Source organism: Zosterops lateralis (assembly GCF_965231275.1).
Source record: "Zosterops lateralis genome assembly, chromosome: 3".
Lineage (NCBI taxonomy): Eukaryota > Metazoa > Chordata > Aves > Passeriformes > Zosteropidae > Zosterops > Zosterops lateralis.
In genome coordinates this window covers 55,630,178-55,656,950 of record NC_139764.1, presented here as the reverse complement: position 1 = coordinate 55,656,950, position 26,773 = coordinate 55,630,178, and the positions used below count along the sequence as shown (strand labels likewise).

At 45.7% G+C, this 26,773-nt stretch overlaps 2 protein-coding genes across 4 annotated transcripts in view; one reads left to right on the top strand and one right to left on the bottom strand.

The window, feature by feature from the left end:
- Positions 1-2,755, top strand: part of AKAP12 (A-kinase anchoring protein 12) — a 30,966-nt gene extending 28,211 nt beyond the window's left edge. For all 3 annotated transcript variants that reach the window (XM_083855991.1, XM_083855989.1, XM_083855990.1), the window contains one exon: positions 123-2,755. The gene's annotated coding sequence lies outside the window, so the exon portion shown is untranslated. The remainder of the gene's footprint in view (positions 1-122) is intronic.
- A 13,120-nt stretch (positions 2,756-15,875) lies between these two features.
- On the bottom strand, positions 15,876-25,382 carry ZBTB2 (zinc finger and BTB domain containing 2). The gene is made up of 3 exons (XM_083856136.1): positions 25,334-25,382; positions 21,429-21,613; positions 15,876-19,490 (listed from the first exon to the last, which is right to left on the bottom strand). Exons 2-3 carry the CDS (start codon positions 21,599-21,601, stop codon positions 18,128-18,130), a joined length of 1,536 nt encoding a protein of 511 aa, XP_083712262.1. The 5' UTR covers positions 21,602-21,613; positions 25,334-25,382; the 3' UTR covers positions 15,876-18,127.
- Positions 25,383-26,773: the final 1,391 nt, after the last annotated feature.

The window sequence follows — 26,773 nt, the reverse complement described above, 5'->3', positions numbered from 1 at the left end:
ATACTGCACTTGCTTCACTAAGTCATATGACCGTTATCTCTGAGAACTGCTTGGGAAATAACATATCCTTGGGAAAGTAAGTTGTCATTACTAAATCTTTTTTACTGTCATCTTTCTTTCAGATGTGCGAAGCGTCCATGTGGCATTTGGAGAGATGCCGGTCCTAGAGAACAACTGACAATCCTGCCACAGAACCAGGAGCTTTACTCACTACCCTTTATCCTTGGATGTTAACATCTGTTCTTTTGAAGACCTCGCCTTGCCATTTTTGTTAAAAAAACCAATGCCTTTAATACTGGCTGTATCCATACCTGTGTTCCATTTGAAGGTTATTTGTCTCTGCCCAAAATAATCCATTAAGACTGGAGATGCACCACTGAGTGACTGGGCAGACCGCTAGAATTTTCGCCATGGTTATTACTGTCCCCTCATTTAATGTGTGTCCTGTCTGTCCAATCTCCTTGAATCCCTTCACTTGTCCCTGAGTCTCCCTCCCTTCTTTAGTGGTCTCCCTTACCCCTGACATCTTTCCTAGCTGCCTTGATCTGACCTGTGAGTGGCCGTATGTGCTGCTCAGCTTGTGTGTGAGGGGAAGAGGAGGGCTGACTGATGAGAACACATGAGACTTCTGGATATGCCTGTCAAACAGCAGGAACTGGATCACGCACAAATTTTTGAGCAAGGTGCTCAGGTTTGCTGCCTTTCAGTCCCATTCAGGTATCTGTGTCCATCTTTCAGTTGTATTTGTGCAGGCCTGATTTATCAGAAATTATTTCTACAGTGTATCTTGAAAGGAGATGGAAAATACCCTTCCTCTGTTGTTCCAGACTTCAGGTCTCAGGACTGGACTGTAATGTATTGAGTATTTATATGTATGTCTTAAACCCAGTTCTGATTTTAATGTAGAGCAATGATACTTCTGTACTGTTTAGGCATTCCCTTAAATGAATATTGTAGAGTAGCCTGGAGAGGAAATGGATACTATTGGAGCAGAAATTGATAACATGTAGTTTCCTATTTATTGTTCCAGGTTTTTCCCCCTGTAATATTTCTCAAAAAAGTTTGGCTGTCTTGCTTTGAATATTTATATGTATATTCTAAACCCAGTTCTGATTTTAATGTAGAACTATGAAATTTCTAATGACAAAAGGAGAGTCCTGACCTGACCCACTGCTCACTTCTACTTGCAGCCCTCCCTGGTTTCTGAGAACCCTCCAGACAACACCATTTCACTGTCACCTTGTTCTTGTGCCACCGCCTTTGTATCTCACCCCTGTCATTCCAAGCTCTGCTGATTTCTGGTCACTGCCCCATCCAACCTGAAGCCTTTCCTTGCCCTATAATGTCTTAACATCTTTCCTGCATACACACTTCCTCCTTTCCCAACCCCTGCCTGAACTGTTTTCCCACCACACCATTTTCTGAAATTCTCCCCTCTCTTGACAATTCTCCTGTCTTTTCTGAGGCAGGAGTAGGAAAGAAGGGGAAAAAAAGGACTTGGAGATGAGTTCTGCCTTGAATTGCAAAAAAACTGATGAGACTTTGGGGTATTGAGGTCTTTAAAAGCTTCATGAAAGGTGGATTGGACTGGCAACAGCTGAAACCAGAATGGGCAGGGTGATATAAAGATACCTAGAAGCCCCAAGACCGAGAGTCCTGGGATGTGTCCCCCCAGCAAGAATTGGTCCTCTCCTTTGTTGTTTACGTTAAAATCGAACAAGGGGTACAAGTCAGTACTTTCAGCTCTGATTTCCAAAGTGAAGGTTACAGATCGCACGTTGTGAAACCAATGCCCATCAAGTTGAACAATAGCTCACTCTCATGCCTGTATAGTAATTTATTTTAAAATCAACTTTAGTGTACAAATGCTCTTGTTACGGCAGGTGCTCCCTCCCCTCAAGGCTGCGCATCCAGCAAGCGATGTGACTGATTGCACTGGTGTGATTGCACCATCTGGTGCTGCCCTGCGTGGAAGCATCAAAAGATTTTTCCTTACCTCAGAGCAAGTTATATAAATATTTAAAGCCAAACAATGTGGTTTCAAACAATCCAGTCTATCTCTGTCCATTGTTACTGGCAGCTTTCCCCCTTAGCTTTGGGAAAATCCAAAAGCCTCGAATGATTTCCCCACGTTTAGGTTGGCTTGCAAGGTAATGATGCTCTTAGTAACACCTCACAAGTGCAAACTTGGCTGAATTTGTACAAACTGTATACCTATGTACCTTAAGCCATATTGCAATAACTGCAGCAGGTAAAACAAAGTAACAAAAGCATGACCTGTGTAATCCTGATTCTTACGTTTGTAGCTCCAAAGCTGTTAATAATATGTAAAGTTATTTCTTGTCTGAACCTCATTTAAATAAAGCTAGCTTTACCACAATGTAAATTGTCTGTTGGTAGTAATTGGGCAGGCAAGGGCTTTTAACTTGCCTGTTTTGTCCATTAATCCAGGGCCTAGGTAAGCAATGCAACAGACTTAACTATAAAACAAATACAAAAGCTTCTTTTTATAACTGACAGCTAAAAAATCCTGCTGCGCCCAAAACCACGCTAATGGTGCAGGGAGCATGTCTCCACAAAAAGATACCACTTTGTTCCAGTGTATTGCTTTGGCCTCTGAAACTCTCCTTGAGACTGTGACTTCTGGCTTGTGCTTAAAAGCTTGAAGCTTTCTCTAATCCAATGTATTGGGTTACCAAATTTGATTTTGTGTTTTTAAGGTAGATTTTCATTGATTAAATAAAATGCAACTACAAATTTGTTCTAACCTGTGTATGTGGTGGGTTTTTTTTCACCTTGCTTAATGTAAATTATTTTCTGATGGTTGCTTCATCTTCTGGGAGTTAGATTTGCTCCTGAGAATTCACATTCAGGTTTTGATGTGGATTAAAGAAGCTAGTTGCAGAATTAAACTACAATTTGGCTCTAAGTTTCAATAAAATATGCATATTTCAGAAGAAGTAAGAATTGAGTACTCCAGAAGACTGAAATAATTTTATTAAATTCAATATAGGAAACAGTATTCAGTGAGCCAGAATGTAAAGTTAGTAAATCATGCCTTTCTAGTGTGACTAAAGTATAGAAAACTCCAACAAAGCAACATAAATATCTACAAAACTTTTGTTATAGATTAGCAGATGAAGGGTCTTAGGCCCATAACTAGTATTTTCTAGGCTTCCCCACCTCTGCTTAGTGAGGGTATACGAAAAATCTGTGTATGCTGGTTATTGATGTTAGCAGACCTTGGACTTCATGCATAGAGTTTTTCTAGCTGTTAGTGTACTGTAACTGAGGCTGATTAGCAGTGTTCCCATCTCAAGACAGATTCACACCTGAGCTAGTTTAGTAGGAATTGGTGACTTCCAATCAGCCAAAATGCTAAATCCTGTATCTGCAAATAGCTGTACTTAGCTGTACTGGTTGCAGCAAGTGCAGGGATGTTGGAATGCTGCATGCAGCCTGTCCCTTGTCTTGCTCTGGTATGGTGTTGGGGCTTATACTGCAGGGACCTGATCTCACTGTCTGCTTTTGGCATCTGGAGGTACAAATTGAGCCACCATCTCCTTCCCAACATTGTGCTCAAGGTCTACACAGCCTCTGCTGCCCTGTTTGCAAGATTTGTGCATTTATACTGGTTAGTTAGATGCCTGAAATCCCTGAACAGGCATCTAACTACAGTCCAGGCCTCTTGCATCCCGAGGAAGTTTGTCTGCTGTTTCCTCTGGTAGGGCTGTTTTATTGGCAACAGCTCAAGTATCCTGCCTGTTAGCTCAGGCTGTGGAAGTGGATCTGGTTTTCCCATGCAAGCCAGAGCATATGGGAGGCAGCTGTGCTCATTGAGGAACCTGCACAGCTTGGATACAGCAAGTGCTTGGGGATGGGCAGGAGGCTTGCCAAAAGCAGAGAGGATTCCTGAGATGAACATGTCTGGATGCTGAACGCTGGATGTTTGTCATTCGCAGCTGCCACATGGGAAGGGAGCAGGCCTGAGGGGGCTGATGGCCTCACAAGGAAGGATGTGGCTTGGAATGAAGAGTAACGTGGAGCAGAAGGCCGGTGGAATTGGCAGTATAGGCTTTGGAGCTCTAGTTTGGTGGGGAGATGAATGATGTGATAAAGAAGGGTGACTTAGCTCTGTGGACGTTTCAAGATACTTGTCTAACAAGGTGGAAACAGTCACCACAATCTAACACCTGGTGTGGGGCTGGTGTCATCTCTGGTTGGGCACTTTACAAAAGAATTAAAGGTAGGGTTCTAGTAAAGTCATGTGTCTGTTCTGCTTCAACATCCTTACTATCAGCTCCTTAAAACAGACAAACAGTTTTAGGAAGCATCTCCTATTCCCCCTGGAAAATGACATCCACTTCCAGGGTTTGAAAAGGCTATGTGTAATCATGGAATGATTTGGGATGGATGGGACCTTGAAGAATGTCTGGTTCCAACACCCCCTGCAGTGGGCAGGGCAAGGAGTGATGATACGATGGAAGGAGGGGAGCAGAAGTCTGATATGCCACAGGAGCTGTGCCCTGGGAATGGTCTCTGTGTCAGCTTGACCTTGTCCTCATCATCTGTTCTACAGATAGGCCTCTGTCCCTCCTACAAGGGCACCAGACTAGGAAGGATCACCAACACAAAGCCTTTTCTCTAAGCTGCTAGACAAGAGGGAATTGTGGAAAACTGCAAGGCATTTGCAAGCCAGTTGCTGCCCTGGAAGGCAGAAATCCCAGGAAGCCTTTAGGAAGTAGCCTGGGAGCAATCCCTGCCTTCTCCCCAGTGCAAGTGTTCCCCTGGGGCCTTGCAGTGCTTTGGTCTCCTCCCCCCTGCCTGAGCTAGCTGTCTCTGCTTTGTTAGGAGGTTCCTTGTGAACTTTTAAATGAATTTCTGGAGATTTCCATCAGACAGTCCCAGAGGCAGCATGACAGCCCGTGGTGCCTGTTACTTCCCATGAAAGCTGCTGTATGAAGCAGAAATCCTGACACACAACCACCTGTACTAATGTGTCTCCCTTTCACTGTTCCAAGGTGGCCATGAGGGTAGCAAAAAGACAGAGAGGTGATTCTCAGCCAGGGTCTGAGGGTGGTGCATGCCCAGGGCCAAAAAGAGTCAAGTTTTCAAGACTGGCTCACTAATGTAGAGGAGGCTGGGAGGTTACAGCTCCACAGAAAGTCTAGATGAAGATGGGGCAAGGGGGAAACATTATTTATTCAGAGGAAGTTTTCTTAGCCCAATTACTTTTAATTTCAAATCTCCCAGATAATGTTTTCACTACCATTTCATGATCAGGATTAAGAATTACAAGGACAAATGACCTGTCCATTATTCTGGAGCTGACATGAACTCTTCTAAACAAGAATATTTGCTGAATAATCTTGAAAATAGCATTATTTTCTTTGGCATAAGTCTCGCTGCTGGGGAAATGCTTTTATTGGATTTTTGCATAATCTGTTGTGATCCTGCAATCAGATTCCAGCTCATACATCCTCTCTCCTCCCCACAGTAGAGCCAGTTAATGCCTTGCAGATGCAAGGGGGAAACCTACATCAGAATGAACAATGTGGCGAAGGCTGGGCATATTGCTTACAGTTCCTCATACAAAAGCGTATTTAATTTAGAAATTCCAAACAAGCAGACAAACCCCTTGAGCCGTTATTGGCACCAGTCAGTAGAAGCAGGCTCATGTTCATTATGGGCTCATATTAATTGTGGCAGCCTATTGACTGTGTTGAAATTACTGTTTTGTTTTCTTTCCCTCATAGGCAATAATTGCTCATGAAGAGAACAGATACAATAGTTCTTTCTGTAAATATTCCTTGGTGTGTCTCAAGGCTCTGGACTTTCCTGTTACTAGTTATTTATTTTTCCAATAGAAGAGGCATCACATTTTGTTTTCTCTTTCTGACTGAGAGCTTGGATCACTTGGGTAGCATCAAACCTTACAATCCAAGTAGATGAGATGATTTTGCTTAAAAGTTCTCAAAATCCTACTTTTAGTTTTGACTAATGTACAGGAACACAGTGATGATGTGCTATGACAAAGAACCTGCTATACTTCTATATTATACCATGGACACCAGGAACCTTGGCATATCACTGAAAAAAATACTACTCGAATTTTGAATTGTAAACTAGGAAAGGTAATGATTAACTTCTGCCATTGAGAGACAAAGTGAAATTAGCAGGAAAGTGGTGGTGAGTGGCACTGACAACAAGCAGGGAAGCACAAGAGCACAGCTAGAGGACTGCAGGAGCAGAGACCAACATGCATCAAGTGATGTAAGGTTGCTGCTACTGGAAACAGAATGTTTATTATGACAAACTTGGCATTAGAGAAAAAAAAAATCTGAGAGGCTCCACAATCTGCAAATCCAGAAAAAGATTTAGATGAGGTGGAAAACAATGAGTGGTTTTATTGAACATGAATTTGTGACCTGTTTGCAGAAATGCAAATAATATAGCCACTGTGGCTTCTCAAGGATGAAATGCTCTTTAAAGAATATGTTCACACATACATAGGAACATTTGAAGTAAGAGTATCTTCACTTTAAAGATAAGCTCATAGCTTTAAAGTAACACCAATGAACTAAAGATTGTGTGAAGCTAGTTTTTCTGAAAGAGGAAAGACAGAGAAGAGGGCTTTTAAAAATTGCTAAGAACAAGAAACATGAAAGTGTATGGTTAACTAATAATGATCTTTGAAGTGTGAAGCTTAATTTTCCTACTCATTACTTGTTTTCTAAAGGGAGACACCACAAGCCTCTACCTGGCTCCTACTCTAAATATAGCACACAGACCAAAGTTTAGAAGGTTATGTTTGAATTTTAAATGGGCTAGACTGAAATATTAATGATTCTTCAGCTTAGAGGAGCCTTAAATAGACTGTCAAGTGAGCAGTGCTGAGGTTAGACTGTTTTTATGTTCTGGGGAAAAATCTGCAGCTTTTTCTAATTCTGTTGTGATCTCAAAATGTAACCAAACAATGAGAACAGAGTGTCCCTAAAGTGAGAAGATACTCTGGTTTTTAAGCAGAGAGGAGGACAGCTAAACAGATTACTGGTGATACTTGGAGAATTAATATTTTTTCAGCCCTTCCTTCCTAAGTCAGTCCTGTGGGCTGGAGGAGCAGAGGGACATTTGTGGGCTTGGTGTTTGTACACACATGTGGTGCATACGTGCACCCTCCCTCTGGCAGGGACGTGCTCAGGCTCTGTCCCTTCTCTGGACCTGGGGACAGGGAACTTCAGCAGCTGCACTGAAGCTCGAACAATTGCTTCCCCTTGGCCTTGCACTCCCTGGCGCAGCTGGAACACGGTGTTCAGGGAAGCGTCGGCATTTCCGCTGCGCTGAAATTTCTCTGCCACCTGCTCTCAGCTCACGGGTCTCTCCTGGCAGCGCTGCTGCTCTGCGGGGGACCCAAAATATCCATCCCCTCGAGGCGTATTTTCCCTGCTGTAGCTGCCCGTGCCAGCCTCGGGACCTGGTGCCTTTGAGCGCTCCGCAGCCCGCCAGGCAAAGGCTCTGCTCTCCGAGACGAGCTGCGGGACAGGGCTGCCGGCCTCCCTCCTGCCCCTTGCTTTGGCTCTCCCGCTGCCTGCGGGGATGCTGCCGGGGGATGCTGCAGGGGGATGCTGCAGGGGGATGCTGCCGGGAGATGCGATCCCTGCGGAGGGCCCGGTGGCTGCCCTGGTGTGACGGCACCATCTAGTGCTGTCCCTGCGCACCGCCGCTGGATGCTCGGCCGAAAGCAGGCTCAGCTGGGGCTGCTCTCGAAAAGAAACCAAAAGGAAAAATCGACCCAGGCTGCACCTGCAGTGTGTAGAACCGTCATCTCCTGCTTTATAACACCCCCAAAGGTGTTATGATGTGCAGAAAAGGCAGAAACTTCTAGCTGTTGTCCTCCCAGCTAGCTGAAATTCCATCCAGCTCTGGCAGCCGTTAAAGAGTAAAAAGTGGGACAGAAAGTTAGCTCCCACTAGTGATGTATGTGCACAAAACACACCTGTGAAATGGTGAGTAGCTTTACTGGGCTCTTAAGAGAAAATCCAAGTTCAGTTTTAGATCGCTGCTGTATTTGGAGCCTGAAAGTCTTCAGAGTGAGCTGCAAGTCACAGGAAAGGTGTAAAAGGGCTTCTGAGCTGGAAGGCTGGAATAGAGCTTACCCCAAAAGCTCTTGGCAGCAGATCCAGCAGAAACTGGGCTGCTGAGGCTCTCTGGCTTCCCGGGGTGATGGAGGGGACACCCGCAGTGTGATGCAAAGGAAGCTGAGTGAGCACTGGAGTCATTAGCAAGGGTGAGTGGAAATGCCTTCCAAGAGGTTCTTCAGCCTGTTTGCAGTAGGCACCCAGTACATACCAGAAATAGTAAAAACCAGAAGAAAACCTCAATGAAGATAAAGGAAATGGAAAAGAAAGGGAGCCAGCCTGTCTCTATGTGGAAAGAAGAAAGCAAATGAGGAAATAGAGGAGCACTACTGAGTATATAAGAGGTTGTGGAAAATGCACTTGGACAAAGCAAACTCTGAGTCAGTTAAATGCACAAACAACACCTGTTTTACATCAATTAGTTGAGTTTCTCTGTTCATAATAATCCTCGGGGATCCATACCCAGGGATGGTGGTGACAAAGTACGACTTCAAAAAAAGTAATGACCAAGGCAGAGGGTTTTAGGGATGTGGTCTCTCAGGCACCCACATGGCAAGTGGCAATAACAGCAAATTATGGAGGCCCAACAGCTGCTGCCAAACCACTCACTGCCTCTGTTCCCAGTATAGCTGATATGGTCAGTCCTCCTAAATGATGGATGGCAACTAAAAGCACGAAAGAAATGTTTTTCATGACCCCAGCACAGGGGGCAGATCAGATGAGGTTTGCTTTCATCTGTCAGGGACTTCACTACACATTAACTGGTCTACTCCAAAGCTTAAACTGTAGTCTTAACATATGTGTAGCTCATGCTACATTCCCTGACGAGCTGGAAATGTTAAAATTTCCACAAGAGGTCACTGTGAGGCAGTGCATCAGTGACGGAGGAGGCGGCTTCTTCACAAAACCTGTGGAGATTACAGACACTTGCAACAAACAACACAGACACAGTTAGCTGGGGTAGAGATACCAGCAGAACAGGAACAAAGGCCCCGTCAGGAATTCATCTTCTGGAGAGTCTGATAGACTGCTGGGAGAAAAAAGGTGCTACAAGAAATCCAAAGATTATCCCTGTCCCAGAATAAGAAATTAGTTACATGCTGTGCCAGAAACTTTAGGATCTTGGAGGGGCATATTCCAGGATTAAGTATAATAATCTGACTCCTCCATAATTTACTAAAGCAAAATACAATTTGGGAATAGACTTCACAACATAAGAAGTCCCTAGAGCTGGTACAGAAAACCATAAAGATGTTTCAGTCACTGGGACTCTGCCCTATGTGGCCCCTCTCACTATACATCCAAGTGGAAAGAAGGGATATGGCTGGGGACTAGAGCAAGAGGGACTGCCTGGGCCCATAATACATCAAGTCACTTTGGGTTCCAAATAGAATGTGACAATGCAGTCATACATAACAATAAGATTGCTATAAAATAATTATGAAAATAAAAGTTATTTTGAGTAGGAAGTCAGAGATTTTGACTTTAGAGGAAGGTCATGAAGCTGGGAAGTGGGGTCATCATTAAGGCGAGAGCACTGCCCCTCTAATAGAGCTTTTTGAAAAGCAGAGAGCATGAGTGTTTATTTCTGTGGTAACCATGGACTGCTTTACTCCCAAAGCTTTTTACGTCAGTGAAATCTGCTTCAGAAAAGATGGTAGGTGTAGCCTTTCCCTAGAGCATTTTCTGCAGTTGCTTAACTGGGACCTTTTTATCTCCATCTCTAAGAACTGGCTGGGAAAATAGGATGATCTTGAGTGAGTAAGTTGTCATTAATAAAACTTTCATAATTCTCTTCTTTCTGTCAGATACACTGGGCATCCATGTGCCACTTGGAGAGATGCCAGTCTTAGAGAACAACTGGCAAGGCTGTGGCAGAATCAGGAGCTTTATCTATGAGGCTTAATTCAGGGGTGCTGACAGTCACTCTTTGAAGACCTTACCTTTTTGTCATGGTTATAAAAAGCAATGCCTTTAATGCTCATGTGTGCTCCATGCCAAGGTCTGCACAACAGAGCCAAGATCATGGAATATATCTCAACCCACTCCCCACATGGAGGACATCAAGGCTTCCTCTGCCTCCTCCCTTCTCTCATCAGGAGACAGGGACAGAAACAGGGGCATATCCTGCACATGCTCTCAAGTGAAAGGGAAAACTGAAGCTGAGGGAAGACTGAGTGAGAATGGGAGAAATTCACTTTCTTTTTAGTGGCTGCAGTGGTTGAAATACTTGTTTGGTGTCATTCCAGCTGAACAGGCAGTGTCCTGTGCCTGCACTCTCCCCTAGTTGTTACACTGTCTTTCTACAGCCTCCCTCTTCCTTTGGCGGCTCTTCTGCACCCCATTCTGGTGAGAGGTTATCACTCTGCTTCTCTCCCAATCCTAACCCTAATCCTTGTGCTAGGATAGAGTTAACTGCCTCCCTAGCAGCTGGCACAGTGCCATGTGTTCATACTCAGTGTGAGAACAATGTTGATAACAGTGATGATGATGTTGTTGTTGCTGAACAGCGCTTACCCCAAGCCAAGGACGTTCTAGTTTCCCTCGCTGTGCTGGTGAGGAGGAGGAGGAGCACCAGGAGCTGAGGGAGAGCATGGCCAGGACATGAACTGGTTGGGAAGTGATGGCCTTGTGGTTTTCCCCACAGGCCCAGCATGGCTGCTGCAGCCAGTGGCTTTGCCACCAAAGTCCCTGTCAGAGGCAGTGCCATTCCTGCACCCAACCATTGCTTCAGCAGGTGCTTGAATTCCCTGGGATCTCCTTTGGGTTTCTGAGAGCTGGAGCAACTCACCCATGTAATCTTAATACATTTCTTGCTGCAGGACGATACCGAGAAATGTGTCTTCTTGGTCCCATCAGACACTGAAGAAGAATTTTGCCACCCAGCTGGCAGGTTTTAAACACAGACTGAGGAACTGCCCTTGTCTATAGCATTTTGCAAGATGGCACTTCTGGAAAACTGCCTGCATCACTTCAGGCAGAGCAGTTCAGTTCTGTCCAGGAGACCTCGTGAAGCCTGGAGTGTTACCACTGCAAACCCTGGTTATGCTCAGTAGCAGAGACATCAGTGCTAAGTGCCACCGTCATTGAATCTCTATTTCCCAGCTCTCAGAGCCATGTTTAATCACGTTCCTTGACAGCAATAGGAAATAGATGTGCTCATTCCTCGTGTAAGAGTCGCCACGGAGGTGCGGCTCTGCAAGGGAGTACCGCTACTGGCAGCTGCATGACAGAGCAAATAAATCCTCTTGGCAGCAGCAGCTGCACTTCTTTCCTCTCACCACGCAAAACCTCAGCTCCTGTAACCACTCTGAGGGAGCCCACCAGCAGGGCCAGATATAGAGTAAACCATTGGCTCATACTCTCTTGCAGCAGTATCAGAAGCAGGGAAATGTTTTCTGTGGCATTGCAACACTAGATGACTTTCTCATGGGTCTAACAAGGATACAGGAATCAATGACTTAATTTCTGTAGGTCAGCTTCTTTTTAGAGCACAAAACATATTCTTTAGGAGAAAGAGGATCTATCTATGGTGAGGGGAAGGGCAGAAAAAGCATTAATACAGCCATCATTTCCAAATTCCTAGTATGCTCTTCTCTTTTAATACACAGATGCAAATCCCAAGCAAAGAGATTTCTGACCCCTGAGCTAAGGAGAACAGAAGGTAGTACTCCCATTCCCTGGGACAAGTGTACCACTGTCCTAAGAGGAAATAGTTAATATAATGTAAAAAATCCCAAAGCAAAACAAACAAAACAAAACAAAACAAAAAAACCCCAAAGCAAAACAAAAAACTCCAACCCCCACCCCACCCCAAAACAGGAAAGGTGGTGTCCTCACAGGCATGATCACAGCTTCACAGTTTAGGTGGCTACTTCCTGCTCACTTCTTTCAGATTCTCCCCATTTAGTTTGAGCTGCTGTTTCATCACATTAGCTTTCCACTCTGTGCAGCACAGCTCTACACACAGATGAAAGCTGATCCATATTTCAGCTGGTTCCTTCTGCTGATTTTTGCTTTTGCTTCACTTGTAGTAGATAGAAAAAAACTGGTGACGTGGCCCTTTGCTCTGAGACATTTCCTGTATGACAGAAGAGTGATGTACAGCAACACTTACGTCCTTCAAATCATCCCTGTAGTATGTTTTTTTAAAAATTAATATCATACTACAGTTTTACTTAAAAGGGCATGAAAATTTTGAACATTAATGAACTCAGTGAACAAGGATGAAGTTTCTACAAATGTTCGTTTTCAGTTCTTGTGCACAAATCAGGACTTGTTCTGGGTCCCATTTCATTATCGGTATTGCAAAGGTGCCTCAAAATGAGATTAAAAAAAATTAATTCTGCATAAGAATGCAATATCAAAGAACAAGATTATTGTTATTATTATTATTGAACATTGTTTATTATTGTTATTATTATTATTACTACTTTATATTCTGTGTATATATCTGTCTGTGGACAACTGTGTACCAGCAGCTGGAGTGGTGCTGGTTTGGCGATGGCCTGTCACTTTCCTTTCCTCATCAGCTACCAACTGCATGCTTTGAGTGACTTTTTCCCTTCACATCCTTCAAGCCCTCCTGTTGGGGTGGAAGCACCTGACTCTCCACATTTTCCAGGCTTTACCCTTTTATAGGACACTCAGGAAAGGCCTGCTCCTGCTGGGATGGGAAGTTCATGCACGGAGTGTACCACCAACAGAGAAGCTGTGGCCAGTGTCCATATTCAGGGGTGCTCTGGTTTGATTTTTACCTAATAAGCTCATGAAATAAAGCTCAATTGACAGAGTACATTGCCCTGTGAATCTGAGAGACCCAAATAAAATAATTCACTGCTGAAACTGGAATTGCACAATACAGTAGTAACAAAATAAAAAATGCTTTAACCATGTGGTTGAGAAATTAATGATCAAAGGGAACAATGGATTGATCAGGAAGCTCCCTTAGAAAGTGTATGAGCTGCTTCAAAATGAGTCCTGACACAGTCAGCAGATTGGATACGGGCTGTGGATCTGTGCTGAGGCATGCTGGAGTGCTGGCTACCTCCTCCACACTCCACAGAGCAGTACAGTAAGTGCACATTTGTGTTAACTTTCATTTTGCGGCTCTGCTTCTCTCCTCACTGAGCAGATTTCCTAAGGTTCCAGGAAGGCTTCAGTTTTGGCCAAGGCAATAGACATGGAGTGAATATGAGGAAGTCCTGCTGGCAGCTGCTTTGGCACAAGGGCTAAAACACTGGCACCTCAGGGAATGGCAACAGTCACTGACAGCTGCTCCAAGGCCACGCTGAGCTCTTGCCTCTTGGCACATGTGGCCTGTTCAAAAGCATGGATGCACTAACATCACAGCACCAGGGCTGTACTGCAGAAGAAATGTGTTATGTTGTTTTGGCTAAATTTCATCTAAATATGTCCTTAATGGCAGGCTTGACAGAAGCTCATATTTAAGGACAATGAATTTCTCGTATTTCTAGAGATGATCACAAATGATTTGGCAAATACACATTCATGAAGGGTGTTGCAAAAGATTTCTAACTTCTTTCTGTTTTGTTCTACTTTTGGTATGAGTGGGATTTCATTATCCAATGACAATGGGCATTTTTACAAACAAAAACAAATGAACAAAACAAGAGCTGTAGAAATGGAAACACTGTCTGAGGTAGAGTAACAGCTGAGTTTTTTGAACAGCCAGCCTCCATCACCACTGGTAGTCTGTCACTTAGATTTCATTAACAAAAGTATGCTGCTGTAATTAACAGTGTAACATTTACAGTGTTGAAGTAGGAATCTAATTGGTTTTACATTTTATATTTTTTAAGTAACCCAATTACTCCAAATCATTCATAACTATCAAGTAACTTATAACACTTGTTGACTTTCGGGAAGCAATAAATAAGAGAATCAATGACAGAATTCCAAAATTAACTTCTCTTTATGTGATTACTTTTTATGATTAAAAGGCGTGGAAATATAATCAAGGAAAATTACTTTAACTTGGTTAAGAATGAATCAGTTTTATCTTTAAGTGCTTGGGACAGGATATCTAAAGAATTGTATTGCTCTCCAAAAAGGCAAAACACCCAAACAAGGTAATCCTCCTGTTAAGCAGATTGGGAAAAAAAAAAAAAAAAACATTGAAAGATTGTGATGCCACCAGGTACCATAGCACCTACTCGAATCTAACCATGTTTCCTTCGATTAATGTAAAAGATGTTGCAATGCCAAAGAAATTATTTAAGGTAAACAGAATGAGATCTAGTTCTTGACAACTTTTTGTGACTGAGGCTGTTATTTTATGGGGTTTTGAGCTGAAGAGCCAGCCAGGTTTTCTAAACATCAAGACAGCAACTGAAGGCTCTGCCATGTAAACAGGAACACAATTTTAAGTATTCAATGTTTGTAACAAGTATCTTCTGATAAAGTCTCCCCCTGCTGAAGCAGAATGATTATCAGACCAGTGATGAAGATACTTGATAGAAAAATATTGACTGCAATGGACTGCAAACTTAACTTTCAGAAGTGATAATCCTCTGTTGGAGCAGAGAGATTAGTAGGTGTTTGGTACTTTTGAAGTCAAGGCAGAGATGTCAAGTGACATGCCTAGGATATTAACTTTGAAGATACTCTTTTGGAAAAACATGGGGCTGAAGTTCCAGCCCATGGCCTTGAATAAGGCAGATTTTCACTGACTTTTTAGCAGTTCCTGCCAAGATGTCTGCTTTCATTTGGTAAAAAAAGTCACAACTTCAGCAGGTGAGCAGACTGAATGAGCAATGAGCAACTCAGTTACAAATCTCCAAGTTAAACACTGAAAACGAAATCCTGGAGTTATCTCTAACTAAAATAATAATTCAAAGGGTTTAAACAGAGAAGCTTGAAGAAAACTGCATTTGTGCAGGAATTTCCCAAGTTCTTGATGCAGCTGTTAAAAACCAGAATATACTGTTTCTAATTTGTTGTAAAGGAACAAAACTGCTCACGAAGTTGAAAGGCAATGACTTAAACACCCCTATGGAGCATCAGACAATAAAGGGTATTTAAAAGAAACCATTATCATAGCTCAACACATATTAAAAGTCTCTTTATTGTGGTATTTTTTTTCTCTTTACCCGACAGTTATTTCATAAGAATAAATATGAACAGGTGAAAGTATCTCTGTTGAGCCTGTGATTTCACATTCCTCGTAGAAGCAGGACAGTAATAACCAACTCCTTCCATGGCTGCTTGTTCCCTGCCCTACCCTGCTCCTCCTTGCTGTGCAATACACTGGCCTGCAAGGCCACCCTGCCCTCCAGAGGAGCTACCTGCCCAAGTGGGAGTCATCACTTCCCATCTTCTACATCCTGCATGTTGCCAGCAGCAACACTGGCTTCAGTAAGGCTCTTCCCGGCTCATCTCCGTCTTTGCACAATCTGTGAGTTGTTCAAAACCTTCTGCAGAGCTAAAGTAAGGAATAGGTTTGACAGAAAAATAGCATTTTTTAAGACTGGTTGTTTTTCACTTGAGTCCATTTAACATGTAACTTAGCAAATATCTTGATGTCCAAGCAGTGGAGAAGGAGAGGTGAGAGCAGGAATAATGTCTCACAATAGATGGTGTGGCCACGTGCGCCCTGACACCAGCTACCCAGGGAGTTGAGTTGAACTGCTGTACTTTGCCCCAGAGCAGAACTGGAGCTCTGGAAATAAAAAACAAAACAAAACAACCCCTCCCCCCCACCCCCCCCCCAAAAAAAAAAAAAAAAAAAAAAAAGGCATCTAAGCAGTAACTAACAGCTGAGACAGCTGAGGTGGTAGCACCTTTAGCAGCTTCAGTCATTTTGGAAATGAACTTGTGACTACCCCCTAAACCACAGATACCTCAAAAGGTGACATTACCCTGAACTAGAAAAGGTTTATTCTTTTGTTTTTCTACTCTGAGAACACTTTGGACTAAGGAAGATGAGATAAAACCACATTTAAGGAAATTATACTGGTAGATGGAAGATCCTAAAGAAGTTTTAAAATGGGCAGCACTAAAATAATTCTATAAGATGCTATTTTTTTTCCTCAAAAGACTTCTAGACTTTGAAGTCAATTGATTTTAAACCTATTACTCTAATACAAGAGAGATAATAAAAAATCCAGTATGTAGAGACTTTTTATGCTAAATCCACCTCAAGTTTTAGTAAGCTCATTGTTCACCTGTGTGGTGGAGGTTTTAGTCTAATAAACAGAATACATTGCTTGGCTTTTAAACTGATTCAGCAAGAGCTCATCCAGGAAGACCGACCACCACCAACCTTTCACCTTCAACTCAATAAATCATATCCCATTTAATTCAGTTTTTATTCAATGAAATGATGTATAAAAACTTACAAATCTGAGAACTTAACTATACACAAAAAGATGATATTTAGTTTAAACGTATACACAGAGAAGAGCTGTGGTTTGTGACTTGCCCTCTCCCACCCCTCCCCCCAAACACACACTGTCTCCATTTATGATGGGGCACTTTTTCTGTCCACTTACACCTTCTGTTGGCCCAGTAATTGCTCAGTGAGCTTCACTGCTGCTGTCAGTTTAGGTTTTTAGGCTACCAGCAAAAAATCTGGGCATCTATATAAAATAGCAAAAATCAACAACTTGATTTTTAACACAAAGATGCAGTACTACCATCAGCAGTAACTAAAACTACAGAATTCACCCTTTCAGTTTTTGCAGGCTTTGTCTTGGCTTTCAAAATAGCAGGACTCTGATAGAGCAGAATTTCCCAGCCAGCACTACAGATTCATTTTAAAACAACCATGATCCCCTGTTGCTAGAACACCGCTTTTCCTCCCTCTTAACTCATGCCATTAGACCAAATGAAATCATGGACATTCCTTGCCTGAGTAACGGAATAAAGCTTTTCTCTCTCCTTTCATCCAGAATGACTCAAACCTCTACATAGCTAACAACACATGCATGTGCTGCACTAACAATGGTGCAGTGCTCACCAGTATGCCACTTCTCTAGTTTCCTTGGTAGCTTGGGTGACAACACTTACCTATTGGTTTCTCTTCAACAGGTCAATAAAAATGCACACAGCTCAGGACGTTTCAAATTTGGTTAAACATGTGCAATGACTAGCTTTGTCCAACAACTAAAAGACATTCCAGGCTGAATCTGAGAGTAGATGGCCAGTTACTTAAAAAGGATGTGTGCATTTATTTACCTGTACCAAATATACACAGAGACACTTTGTATATATAAAAATCTTTATACATATACAGTATATATATACATATATATATATATATACATATATATATAAAGATTGCCATCACATTACTATTATGGCTACTTAAGTCAAAATTTGACTAAGCAACGACTTTGCTTGACTCTGAAACAGATACCCAAAGGCATACTTGAAGGAAAACATATGGCTAAAAGAAAACCAACACCCTCAGCTCTTTTTAACTCAGAGAACAGAGATATCTGCATTCCTTGAGAAAAGTTTTGAGGGCTTAGGTTATAACCTTAATCAACTTGCATGTGGACTTGTTAAGAGCACGGTGTTTATTCTGCCAGATCTCAAAATGCCTTCTACCAGGGAAACTAAAATACATATATCCTTTGCTTACCAAACTGATACTCTGTTTCTTGTTACACTCATCATTGTATCTAAATACACCTTTAAACAATCTAAATTTTGTTTAAAATCTATTAAATTTGGAATAACTAATACTATCAACATAGTTAGCTGGATTGTTTTTTCATGTTCCTTTGTATTAAAATCAATTTTGTTGTGGTTTGATGCAAGAGCTTTTTGTTTGTTTTGGTGGGAGAGGCAAAGTCCAATTTCCTAATGTGCCAGTACAGTTCTGGTTGCTGAAGACAAAGGGTGGGAAGGAGGTTGCTGGAAAAGATGGCAGGGGTAAGTGAGGTAAGAGGTAGGGGGAGGAAAGAATTGATTTAATAAAAAATGAGTAAAGAAACTTTAAAAAATTGATATAGGTTTCACATTCAGTCTAACAACACTGCTTCCTGCTCCTTTTTGATGGAGGCTAACACTGCGTTATCAGTCTCTGTGGCTTCTGTGTCCCCACCACCTAACAGAATGGAGCGATCTTCTTCTAGTGTAAAGACAGAGTTTTGATTTTGGCACGAATGTTTGACTACTTCATTGGGAGTTGAAAAAGTTTTGTCACACAAGTTACATTTGTAGGGCTTGTTGGTCTGTACTAACATGTTGTCCATTTGACTGCCTTCCTCAAAAGTACAGAGCTCCAGAGTCTGTTTATCCACCATCGTGTATGTGTCCATGCTCTGATTTAGGCACACGTGTCTGGCAGCCTGGTTAGCCCTACAAAAGCTTTTGTCACAAGTGCTGCACTTGAAGGGCTTTCCCGTGTGTATGTACATGTGCTCCCTCCAGTGGCTTTTCTGAATAAATTTGCGACCACAGATGGAACATTCGTATTTCCGTCTCTTTACCTCCCTCTCTTGATCTGCCTGCTCCAGGTTGTCAATGTCTGCGATATCGGAAGGGGGAGGCGTCTCCGACTGCTGCTGCCCATCAATTATTGGGGAGTCTGAGATCTGCTGCAGCTCGCTGTCACTAATCATCCCCGCTTCAGGCACTTCCATGGCATCTTTATCAGCTGTGTTGTTACAGAGAGACAAAGAAATATTACTTTCTCCCTGCTGGCTAGATGTGAAGGGAACTCCCGTGTGGATCTGCAGATGCTCCCGCAAACTGCTGCGCAGGTTGAACCGGCGACCGCAGAGGTGACAGGCATAGTATTTTGGGAAGCTTCCGTTCCTTTTCATAATGCTTGGCTTGACGTGTGCTATTGTGAGAGGGGCGGGCTGTTCATCAGAAGAAGATGCTTCCATATTGGCCTCTTCTCCCGAAGGTGAATTATTACCAGCAGCAGATACCAATTCTGGAGATAGAGAAGATGGCAATGGGTCAGAAGCAGACATATTTGTCCGGGTCACTTGTGGCAGATTTGCACCCAACTGTGAGAGCTGTGAGCCTTCAGAAGCCTGCTCTTGGTTCATCCGTGATGTCTGAGGCCGTGGTTCTCGCCCAAGTTTGTCAGCCGCTGACGTAACCTTAGTGGGATGTCTTATCTGGTGATCTGCAATCTGAATGCCATATAATGAAGATGCTAATGGAAAGACTTGATCCGGGTGAGAAAAAGTTCCCTGACTTGCAAGGCTGGCCTCTTGAATTAGTGGATATGCATGCAGAAACTTAATTCCCTGTTCTAGTCGAACTGGGTCAATGAGTTGTGGTGCCATCTTCCCAGTGTACATCAAATGCAAGAGATAACTGAAGATATCTGGCTGTATGTCAGTCGCTTTCAAACGGACACATTCACTGAAAAGTGAAACAAAATTATAAATAAGACATAAGGAAAATATTTTTTTCCAGTTCTAGGTTATTCAAGCCTTGATAAAAATAGGAGGTTTCTACTTAAATTCAAAAGATAGAATCTGCAATAAATACTAAGGAAAATGCTTTAACTGTAAAAGAGATAACCTTAAGAGCTACTTGAAAGATGACTTCTTTCCTCAGTGAAGTAACTGGCTTGAAAGAAAAACTGTCCCATTGCAATCTATACCATTTTAAACTGCTGTTATGTTGTAAATGTGTTGCCACATATTAATATATTTTGTAAACTTGGCTGGATTCAAACACATCTGCAGCTAAATTAAAACTTGCTAGCATGGGACTCTAACTTCACAGTCCAATAAACTCTTCTCAGTATTTAGCCTTGAAAACACCTAAAATTAATCTGGCACTTGCCTGCTGGGCCTCTATGTCCTACTAGGGTTTACAGCTACAGTTCTGCAAATCTGTGGTATCACATTGTCCCAAGTGTGCTGTGATCCAGAAACCATGCAGGACAGGGTGTGAATCCCCCCAGGGATCTGATGCAACAGGTATAACCCGTGGAGTACAGGTTCCTTACACAGCAAAACAGCAGCTGTTTTCCTTGAATATGGAGGGAGAAAGAGCAGCACCAGTGGACTGCCTGGTCAGCTAGCAGTGCCTTGATTAGAGCACTCAAAGGGAGATGCTTTGGCTGTGACACCCTCTTCAGCCCACCAGGACTGAAACCAACACCACCCTCCAGCTCAGAGCGTGCCCTCTGCATCAACCTTTACAATGCTCTGGACTGAGACAGCTACCACTGCTCTAGCTAAAGCTGTATCTCTGTGCAGAAAGTAAGGCAAGCTTCACTGAAGAAGAAAGAAAACGGGGAACATCTTTGTGAAGTCAGTTAGCTAACAGGAGAGGAACTGGGATTCTAATTATTTTTCATAAGTATTTGTAGCTCCTCTATTAAAAACAAACATAAATAAACCACAGAAATTCAGAAATGGTTTGTGTGCTGTGGTTTGAATGCTCTAACTGCAGTAGGCTACCAAGCTGAGGAGGAAATGATAGGCAATTCTTCCATTTCTTGAGGTGCACCCTTCTTGAGCTCTCTCTGTGACTGCTTCTGAATTCAGATATACGACTCAAAAGTAAACTTTGTAATGCTGTCTTTCAAAGATGACTGTGTGCTCTTGATGGAGCATCAAGACTGGTAACATCTGCCTGCAGTCCTCTTTCAGAACTGCAAATGCACTTCTGTCCTAGCAGTTCACTTCTGGCTAAGAACTCTTAGCCAAAGAGTTAATGTGAATCACTTAACATAAACTTTTTGAGTTAGTTCAAGTATTTTGGAAAAATACCAAAAAATCTTTAAAGTGGTCTTACAGCTTGGTGATCTTTTCCAGCTCCTCAATGTAAGCCTGTGGTACAAAAAACCCCAAAAACACAGAGTACCACAAATCCCCTTATTTTCCACCATTATGTAGTATTTTATTATTTAATTAATGATAAACTGCAAAGAAATGAAACACATACACCTCTTTTGTAAGTTTATTCTCAAAATTTCCTAGCAAGTACTTATTGGATTGTATACAGCATTATACAAATGTCAAGAACAGTGTCAAGACAGAGTAGAAGATAGTGAGTGGGGGAAGGAAAGTGCAAGAGAGAAGACAAGGTCCTTGAAGTATTCAATTGTAGAAATACAATTTTCTACGCTTTTAAGGATAAAGAACTTGTGCTAAATTATAAAATTAGTGTTAATGAATCACAGTTCAACTTTAACATGTTTTTAAGTGAGGTTCTAGTTTGCAGTTAAGCCTAGATTCCACGCTCTTTATGTCGTAACAAGAAGCAAAAAGAACATTTTGTTGCTATCTTTCTGTAGCTTAGTTAACTGAACAACATTTAAACGGTGAACCTTTTTAGAGTTACCTGGTTTGATGAACAAACAACATCTTGAAGTAGTTGGAGAAAGAAGCGAGGACAGATTTGTGTGCCTTGAAGTAGACATCCCCAATGGCAACTGTGCAGTCACACAGGAAACCAAACTCTCTCTGAGCATTTAGCTGCTGCAGCAGAATAAGTCCATGGTTGGCCAAATCCATTTTTTTTACACTCTGAAAAGCAAATGACTTTCATGTAAAACTTAACAGTAGACGCACAGATGCAACAATAGCTGTCTCTTAACAGATATGTTCTCCAATATCCAGATGCCACACTTTAGTAACACATCTTAATCCCAAGTTACTGTATAAGATACCTTACACATAGGCAAGGATTTCTCTTTCATGAAGGGCAACGTGATTCACAAAGGTGTGAGTGATTTGCCAAGGCTTAAAGAGCAAAGGAGAACCAGGACCAAAGTGTTCTAAAAAGGCATGCTGTGGGTACTTGGATACAGAAATTATAAATAGCTAAGGAAGAGGAAGACATATTAACAAGTAGTAAAAACACCTCTACAGAGTGGGAAAAGGAAAGTGTTTTGGTTGTCACTTGTCTGCTCAAATAGGAAAACTGAATTTCCTTTCTGATGGCAGTCACTCTCACCTACACTGGTGGGAGTGACACAATCCAATAAAAGACAAGTTAGATACTTTTAACCTGGACTTTCGGTGTCTCTGTATTTCGTTTACCTAAAAGTTATGGGTCCACCCAGATGAATACAAGCCCAACATTAAATAACAAAACATTTGTGATGGTTATGCCCTCTCCTGGGAAATACCAGATACATACCTGAACCTTCCCAGGCTCAAACAGTGAATTCATTCTAGGTATTGGCAAGCCCTCTCGACTATCAATACAGGAAGGGCCAATCTTTTCACCTAATAACTATTGATTTATTTATTGAGACCGGCCACAACAGCATCTTTAAGAAGTCTGCATGTCTCATGCCTGCCTAGCAAGTCAAGAAACTCAAAGGGTGAGAGGTGCAGTTCTGTCCATCAGCACCAGGTAGGAAAACCCCTGGAAGCCCCCTTGGCCAGGGCTTCCACAGCCCCTCACCCTCCTGGGCACCTCCTTGTACCAGCTGCTGGAGGCTGCCCACAAAGAACTACCTAAGAGTTGTAAACTTTTTCTCAAGGATTCAAGGGCAGTCTTGGAAGCAAAAATTGGTAATTTTGGGGGAAAAAAATTAGACAAATTTATATGAATATAGGGCTAATAAGATCAGAGTGGAAACCTTCACCAAAGCAAATGGAGCTTTGGGAGGAAAAAAAGGTGAAAGTATGAAGCAATGTAAATCCGTACATAAACATAAAAGCAGCAAGAGAAGCCAACAAAATTCCAGACCATGTAATGCCCAGAACAGAAACAGAACAGAAGAGAACAGAAAGAGAAGGTGAAACTAGAAGTGGACTAAAAGGTTTATAAAAAGTCTTGGGTGCTTTCCCCTCTAAACTTAACAGCAAGTTAGGTCAGGTTCAAGCAGCTAGTTTCTTTTATACAGTAAGAGCATGGCTCTTTGGGAAAGAGAACAGAACTGTATTCCACATGAGCCAGTATGTTTAGTCAATGGAGAAGCAAGTATTTCTACTTGCTGGAAAGGGAAGAATTCACTTGTCTTTAAAGCAATAACCAGGCTGACCAAATGCATTCCTCTGCATTCACATGAGATCAGAACTGGACACAGGGGTGTAAAGACAAAGAAAGAAATACAGTGTAAGATACAGCTGATTATTTTCTTACAGTTAATAAGACAAAAAGAAGTTAGGTTTCAGCTCTCTTTAGGTACATATTCTCCTCCCTAAACTAATGTTTGGATGACTAAGTTTGTACATACAATAGGCTGAGATTCTCTCCCTCTCTCCACAAGAGGGAAGACTTGCTGTCAGCAGGAACAAAAATCAGATGCTTGGTGTTATTTAATCCTGAAAGATGCCCCATGTGGATGATGTTACAGTTATTTTTTAACCTTTCATTTAGATTACTAACGCGTTCTACATTTTTTCAATTCAGTCTCGTTTGCACTTGGACAACAAAACTTGCCAAGCAGAGCAAACCACCGATGTGAGGGCACTCGAAGCCAGACAAACTTTCTTTCTAGTTATTACCGTCTTAAGTGTGTTTAGTTTGGAGCTTCACTCTCACCCCAAACAGCAAGCCCTTCCTCAGAGACCTCAACTGCTCTTTTCAAAAAATGATACATGTGAAAACATTGTGTTTTGCATGTATCTGGGTGATATTTAAATACTCTAGCTAAAAGCACTACGGTAATTACACTCTGAGGAAATGACAGGGCAGAGGAAAAGAGCAAGGAAAGCACTTTGTACATTATAGGTATGCGTGCGCTCAGGAGTTTTACCCTCCGCTAAATAAGATGGTGATTAGCACCGGCGAGGCCGTATTTCAGCGCTGACCGATTCAACAAGTGTGCGAACTACTTTTTGTGCCCTGAAACCCCACGGGGACAGCCCTTCCCTGGCCCGGCCCCTCTGCCGCGGCTCTGGGAATTACCTAATCAGCTCAGCGCCGGGTGGAGCCGCGGGGGAGCCCGTTGGGAAGGCGCTCGCTCCGGAGAACTCCCACAGGGGAACGGGGGCGGCACAGGCCGAGCCGACACCGGGGAGCGCCGGTACCGCCCGGCGGGAGTGCAGCCCACCGGGCTGGCGAGGAGCCGGTCGGGCACGGCGCTCCCCGCTCTGCCCTCGCACCCCGAGCACCTCGGTAGCACCGGGGCCGCGGCGCCGCTCCCACTCCCACGGCAGAGAGCACCGGCCCGGGCCTGGCCGCTCACAACACGCCGCACCTCCCGCAGCGGCGGCAGCGGCCCGCACGGCCTTCGCCCTCACGGCAGGCGGGGACCGGTGTTGGGCCCGGGCGGGGACCGGTGCTGGGGACCGGTGCTGGGCCCGGGCCCGGGCCCGGCCCCGCCCGCCGCGACGGGACGGGAGGGCGCGCGCCCCTTCCCTGCCCCCCGCGCGCCGCCGCGGCGCTCCCGCCTCGTCCGGGCCGGGGGCGTGTCCGGCCGCGCGCCCGCTCCATGCCCGGAGCAGGCCCGGCCCCAGTGCGGGAGCGGACGGCGCCCTCCCATTGGCCGCCGGGGCGGGGGGCCGGGCGGCCGCGCGGGGCTCTCACTGGCTGCGCCCCGCCCCTCCCATTGGCCGCCGGCCCCGCCCACCGCTCCCCCCCCCCCCGCGCACGCCACGCGCGCACGGACGGGACGGAGACGGCGCGCGAGACGCAGCGCGAGCGGAGCCGCCAGGGCGCGCGAGACGGGAAGAGCCGCCGCCGCCGCCGCCGCCAGGGCCGGCCCAGCCCAGCCCAGCCCAGCCCGCCGGGGGGGGACGGGGGACAGGCGGGGCCACCCCGCCCCGCCCCGCGCGCGCCGGATCCCGCCGCTGCTGCCGCCGCCACCGCCGCCGAAGGGGGCGGGAGGGAGGGAGGGAGCGCGGGCCTCAACCGGCCGAGCCGAGCCCCGCGCCGGGCGGCACCGGCCCCCCCCGCCCCCTCCCTCTCCCCTTCCCTCTCCGCGACCCACCCACTCCCCTCCGGCCCGGCCCGGCCCGGCCCGGCCCTCCGTGCGCACCCATCCCCCCCGTACCGTGTCCCGGATGGAGCGGCCCGGTCCAGTCCGGCCCGGTCCGGCCCGGCGGGGATTCACCGGGCAGTTCCACCTCCCACCCCGCGCCCCCTCGGCCCGCTCGGACCCGGCGGGGCCCGGGGCGTCCCTCGCGCACAATGCGGAGGTAGGGCCGAGCAGGCCCCGCCGCGCCCCCGCCGCCGCCGCCGCCGCCTGAGCCCGGGCCGCGGCCGGCGCGACGGGGCCGGGCGCACGTGCGGGCGGCGGGGCCGGGCTGCCCCGCGGGGCGGGCGCGGCGCGGCCGGTGCTCGCTCACCTGGGGGGCGTGGGGGCCGCCGGGAGGCGCCGCGCGGGGGCCGCCGCCGTCTCCGCGCCCGGCAGCAGCAACAACGGAGTCAGCGCGGCGGCGGCGGCGGCGGCTTTTCCTGTCCGGTTACGTTCGGGTCACATGACCGGGAGCGGAGCACAGAGGCTGCGGCGAGGAGCCCCCGCCGTGGGGGAGGGGAGGCGGCGAGCGCTGTGGCGGCAGCGGGAGACACCCAGCCCCCGCCCCTCCCTCCGCCCGCCCCACCGCCGGCACCGGGACCGGGAGCGGCCCTCCCGCCCTGCGGGCGCCCCCGGGGCAAATCCGCCGCTCCCGTCCCAGCGAGGCGCGCTGTCCCTTTAAAACTCCCGGGCGGCGGAGGCCGGTGTGGCTCTCCCGCACCCCCCTCCGCATCCAGCGCTGCGGGATAACGGGGATCGCGGTGGCGTGCGGGGCCGGGATGGGATGGGGCGGGATGGGATGGGATGGGGCGGTGCCGTGCCGTGCCGTGCCGTGCCGTGCCGCGCCCGCCGCCGCCTTCCCGGCGCCCGTCCGGCCTGGCCGTGGCGGCAGAGGCTGCTCGGTGCTGCCGCCGGGGGGCCCCGAGCGGCTCCCGGCGGGCGGGATGGAGGGATGGATGCCGCCCGGTGCTGCCCTCCCGCTCGCCGCCGGGAGGAGTGGCGGGCGCAGGTGCGTCCCTGCGCTCCCCGCGGAGCCGCCGGGGATGTGGGAGCCGGGACGGGCCGGAGCGGCGGGACGCGGTGTCCCGGGCCCATCGGGCAGGAGCTGTCAGAGCCCGTGCCCTCCCCGAGCCTCCCTGACCGCTCTCCAGGTGTCATTTATAGCGCCGGGAAGGGGCGGCGTGGGACCGCTCTCTGTGGAGCTGCCGGGGCTGAGCTGTCAGATGGCGGGTTACAAGTTCAGTTGTCAAAAAGAGTGATTCAGAGCACAAAAGGTTGGGTCTGCTCGCGGTCTGTTCAGCTGGACGCAGGTTATTTGAAGTGGGTATTCTTAACTCGCCTTTTAAAGGGGTGATACAACTGCTGTACGTAAAAATCACATCTGTAACTTCCCACAGTGGCAGATTTGGTTGGGATGGAGGGTGGAGGGGAGGTGGCTGTAGCAAAGCCTCGCTTTATCCAAATCCAAGGCATGCTGTAGAATTATACATGGATGCTTATGAAACTGCAGAAAGAAATGCACCAACAGACATACCTGGAAATACATGTGTGTCCACGATACATGGAAAAAATTGTCAGTCTTGCAGAGTTTAAGTCAGAGCATGGAGCAGGGATGCCATCTTCTACAAGAGACCAGGAAGCCCTTGGATGTGATTTCTCCAGGCAGTGTATCAGTCCGGGGACAGCCCAGATACATCTGCTAAGCAGAGCAGTGGCATGGACAGAACCATTTTCAGAGAGAAACTTTGTTGTTGTTGTTGTTGAAGAAGAT